The sequence below is a fragment of the Propithecus coquereli genome, unplaced genomic scaffold, assembly GCF_000956105.1.
Source record: "Propithecus coquereli isolate 6110/MARCELLA unplaced genomic scaffold, Pcoq_1.0 Scaffold498, whole genome shotgun sequence".
NCBI classification, from domain to species: domain Eukaryota; kingdom Metazoa; phylum Chordata; class Mammalia; order Primates; family Indriidae; genus Propithecus; species Propithecus coquereli.
The window spans coordinates 484,268-487,511 of record NW_012150818.1 but is presented as its reverse complement, the minus strand read 5'-3'; the positions used below and the strand labels follow the sequence as shown (position 1 = coordinate 487,511).

Here is a 3,244-nt window from a genome sequence, read left to right as displayed (position 1 = left end):
GACAGGAGTAGCTGGGACTATAGGAGTAGCTGGGACGACAGGAGTAGCTGGGACTATAGGAGTAGCTGGGATGACAGGAGTAGCTGGGGCGACAGGAGTAGCTGGGACTACAGGAGTAGCTGGGACTATAGGAGTAGCTGGGACAACAGGAGTAGCTGGGACTATAGGAGTAGCTGGGACTATAGGAGTAGCTGGGACAACAGGAGTAGCTGGGACTATAGGAGTAGCTGGGATGACAGGAGTAGCTGGGATGACAGGAGTAGCTGGGGCGACAGGCTCACGCCACCATGCCTGACTAATGTTTTCGTTTTTTTGTAGAAGACAGGGTCCCGCCTGATGGAATCGTTTGACGGGAGATTTGTCTCAAAATGATACGAGGGAGGGAAGCTGACGAGGACAGAGACAAACGGAGATTTGACAGGAGTTGTAAACTGCAGAGGCAGGGTCGCCGTAGGACATGCTGTATAGTAGAATGTTCTGTTGGGAATGTCTTACGTAAAAGGGAACTTGTCAGGCCAGCTAAGGACAGCTCTGTTCCTGCTGGGGCAGGGTGGCTCCACGTGCCGCCCTCTTCTTGGCTAGGGCCACCTCCAGGCCCCACCTGCCTACTCGAGTCAGAAGCATCGGCCTGACCGCTGGGGTGAGGACCCCGGACTACACAAGTACTAAAAATCGTCTTGAGGACCGGGCGCGATAGCTCACGCCTGTCATCCCAGCACCCTGGGAGGCCGAGGCGGGAGGATCGCTCGAGGTCAGGAGTTCAAGACCAGCCTGACCTCGAGTGATCCTCCCGCCTCGGCCTCCCAGAGTGGTGGGATGACAGGCGTGAGCCACCGTCCCCAGCCCACTTTTTGTAGAGTTGGGGTCTTGCTATGTTGCCCAGGCTGGTCTCAAGCGATCCTCCCTCCTCGGCCTCCCAGAGTGCTTTGATTACAGGTGCGAGCTACCATACCCAGCCCACTTTTTGTAGAGTTAGGGTCTTGCTATGTTGCCCAGTCTGGTCTCAAGCGATCGTCCCGCCTCGGCCTCCCAGAGTGCTGGGATTACAGGCATTAGCTACCGTCCCCAGCCCACTTTTTGTAGAGTTGGGGTCTTGCTATGTTGCCCAGGCTGGTCTCAAGCGATCCTCCCTCCTCGGCCTCCCAGAGTGCTGGGATGACAGGCGCGAGCTACCATCCCCAGCCCACTTTTTGTAGAGTTGGGGTCTTGCTATGTTGCCTAGGCTGGTCTCAAGCAATCCTCCCTTCTCGGCCTCCCAGAGTGCTGGGATTACAGACGCGAGCCACCGTACCCAGCCCACTTTTTGTAGAGTTGGGGTCTTGCTATGTCGCCCAGGCTGGTCTCAAGCGATCCTCCCTCCTCAACCTCCCAGAGTGCTGGATTCACAGGTAGGAGCCACCATCCCCAGCCCACTTTTTGTAGAGTTGGGGTCTTGCTATGTTGCCCAGGCTGGTCTCAAGCAATCCTCCCTCCTCAGCCTCCCAGAGCGCTGGGATTACAGGCGCGAGCTACCGTCGCAGCCCAGTTTTTGTAGAGTTGGGGTCTTGCTATGTTGCCCAGGCTGGTCTCAAGCAATCCTCCCTTCTCGGCCTCCCAGAGTGCTGGGATTACAGACGTGAGCCACCGTACCCAGCCCACTTTTTGTAGAGTTGGGGTCTTGCTATGTTGCCCAGGCTGGTCTCAAGTGATCGTCCCGCCTCGGCCTCCCAGAGTGCCGGGATCACAGGCGGGAGCCACCGCGCCCGGCCTAGCTCCAGTTTGGAATATAATTTGTAAGTGATCGGCAGGATCAGAATTTGAAAGATTGCGACTCAGACCCTAGCTCGGTTCCCGCCTGGCCAAACTCAGCCGCTCCTCCCTGCTGTCGCGCTTGCCTGGCAGAGAGAGAGGGGACAGAGACGGACGGGGCCACGCGATCCGTGGTCCCCCAGGCTCACCGATGAGCAGCTGCACGATGTTGGAGCCCGCGTACTTCCTCACGTCCTCGATCCAGTGAGGCACGGACAGGAACGAGCTCCTCTTGGTGATGTCGTAGGCCAGGATGGCCCCGTTGGCGCTGCGGTAGTAGCTCTGCGTGATGGTGCGGAACCGCTCCTGGCCGGCCGTGTCCCAGATCTGCAGCTAAAGAAATCAAGGGACCTCGCTGAGCCCGCTGGGGCCAGCAGAGCTTGGGGACAGTGATGCATGACCCAACTTGAGAGAACAAAGCAGGGATGCAGAGGGGAGGCGGGCACCCCCCAACCGTCCCAGCCCTCTGAGGTCCCCGGGGAAAGGCGGAGGAGGGGAAGGGGTGTTCTCAGAACTGGCCTGGACCCTCCGTGCACCCCCTCTGTCCTCGATCCTCGACTCGCTGCTGGGAATAGCAAGCCACTAGAGCTGCAGCGGGTGGCAGTCACAGAGCTGGCTTCAGGTGACCCGTGAGGCCGGTGGGGCGCACGGCCAGGTCCCCTTCCTGCAAGAGTAGCGTGCACCTGGCCGGGCATGACGACATCATGACTCCGCAGCCTGGTGGCGAGGGGCTCTGGCAGCGAGTGCCTGGCGGGCCCAGGGGGACAGTCCCGTCCTCCTGGGGGGCCTCTGAGCTTAAGGCGATTTCCATCGTCTGACCCAGTTGGGTCAAAGCAGGGAGCTTGGGGGCTTTGCCCACGAACGCCTGCTCTGCGGAGCCTCCCAATGGACGAGGGCTGTGCAGAAGAGGTCCCCGTGTGGGCAAAGGGTGTCTCGTTTTTTTTTTTTTTTTGAGACAGAGTCTCACTCTGTCACCCGGGCTAGAGTGCCGTGGCGTCAGCCTCGCTCACAGCAACCTCCAACTCCTGGGATCAGGTGATCCTCCTGCCTCAGCCTCTCAAGTAGCTGGGACTATAGGAGTAGCTGGGACGACAGGAGTAGCTGGGACTATAAGAATAGCTGGGACGACAGGAGTAGCTGGGACTATAAGAGTAGCTGGGACGATGGGAGTAGCTGGGACTATAGGACTAGCTGGGACTATAAGAGTAGCTGGGACGACGGGAGTAGCTGGGACGACAGGAGTAGCTGGGACTGTAGGAGTAGCTGGGACTACGGGAGTAGCTGGGACGACAGGAGTAGCTGGGACGACAGGAGTAGCTGGGACGACAGGAGTAGCTGGGACTGTAGGAGTAGCTGGGACTACGGGAGTAGCTGGGACGACAGGAGTAGCTGGGACTATAGGAGTAGCTGGGATGACAGGAGTAGCTGGGACTATAGGAGTATGTGGGACTATAGG

General features: G+C 58.9%; 1 protein-coding gene across 2 annotated transcripts in view; it reads right to left on the bottom strand.

Moving 5' to 3' along the window:
• Positions 1-3,244, bottom strand: part of RAB43 (RAB43, member RAS oncogene family) — a 25,587-nt gene that overhangs the window by 3,129 nt on the left and 19,214 nt on the right. Inside the window, exon 2 of one of the 2 annotated variants that reach the window (XM_012656019.1) lies at positions 1,938-2,121. In XM_012656019.1, coding sequence (XP_012511473.1) covers positions 1,938-2,121 — 184 coding nt within the window. The remainder of the gene's footprint in view (positions 1-1,937; positions 2,122-3,244) is intronic. The other variant, XM_012656021.1, reaches the window with a different exon arrangement.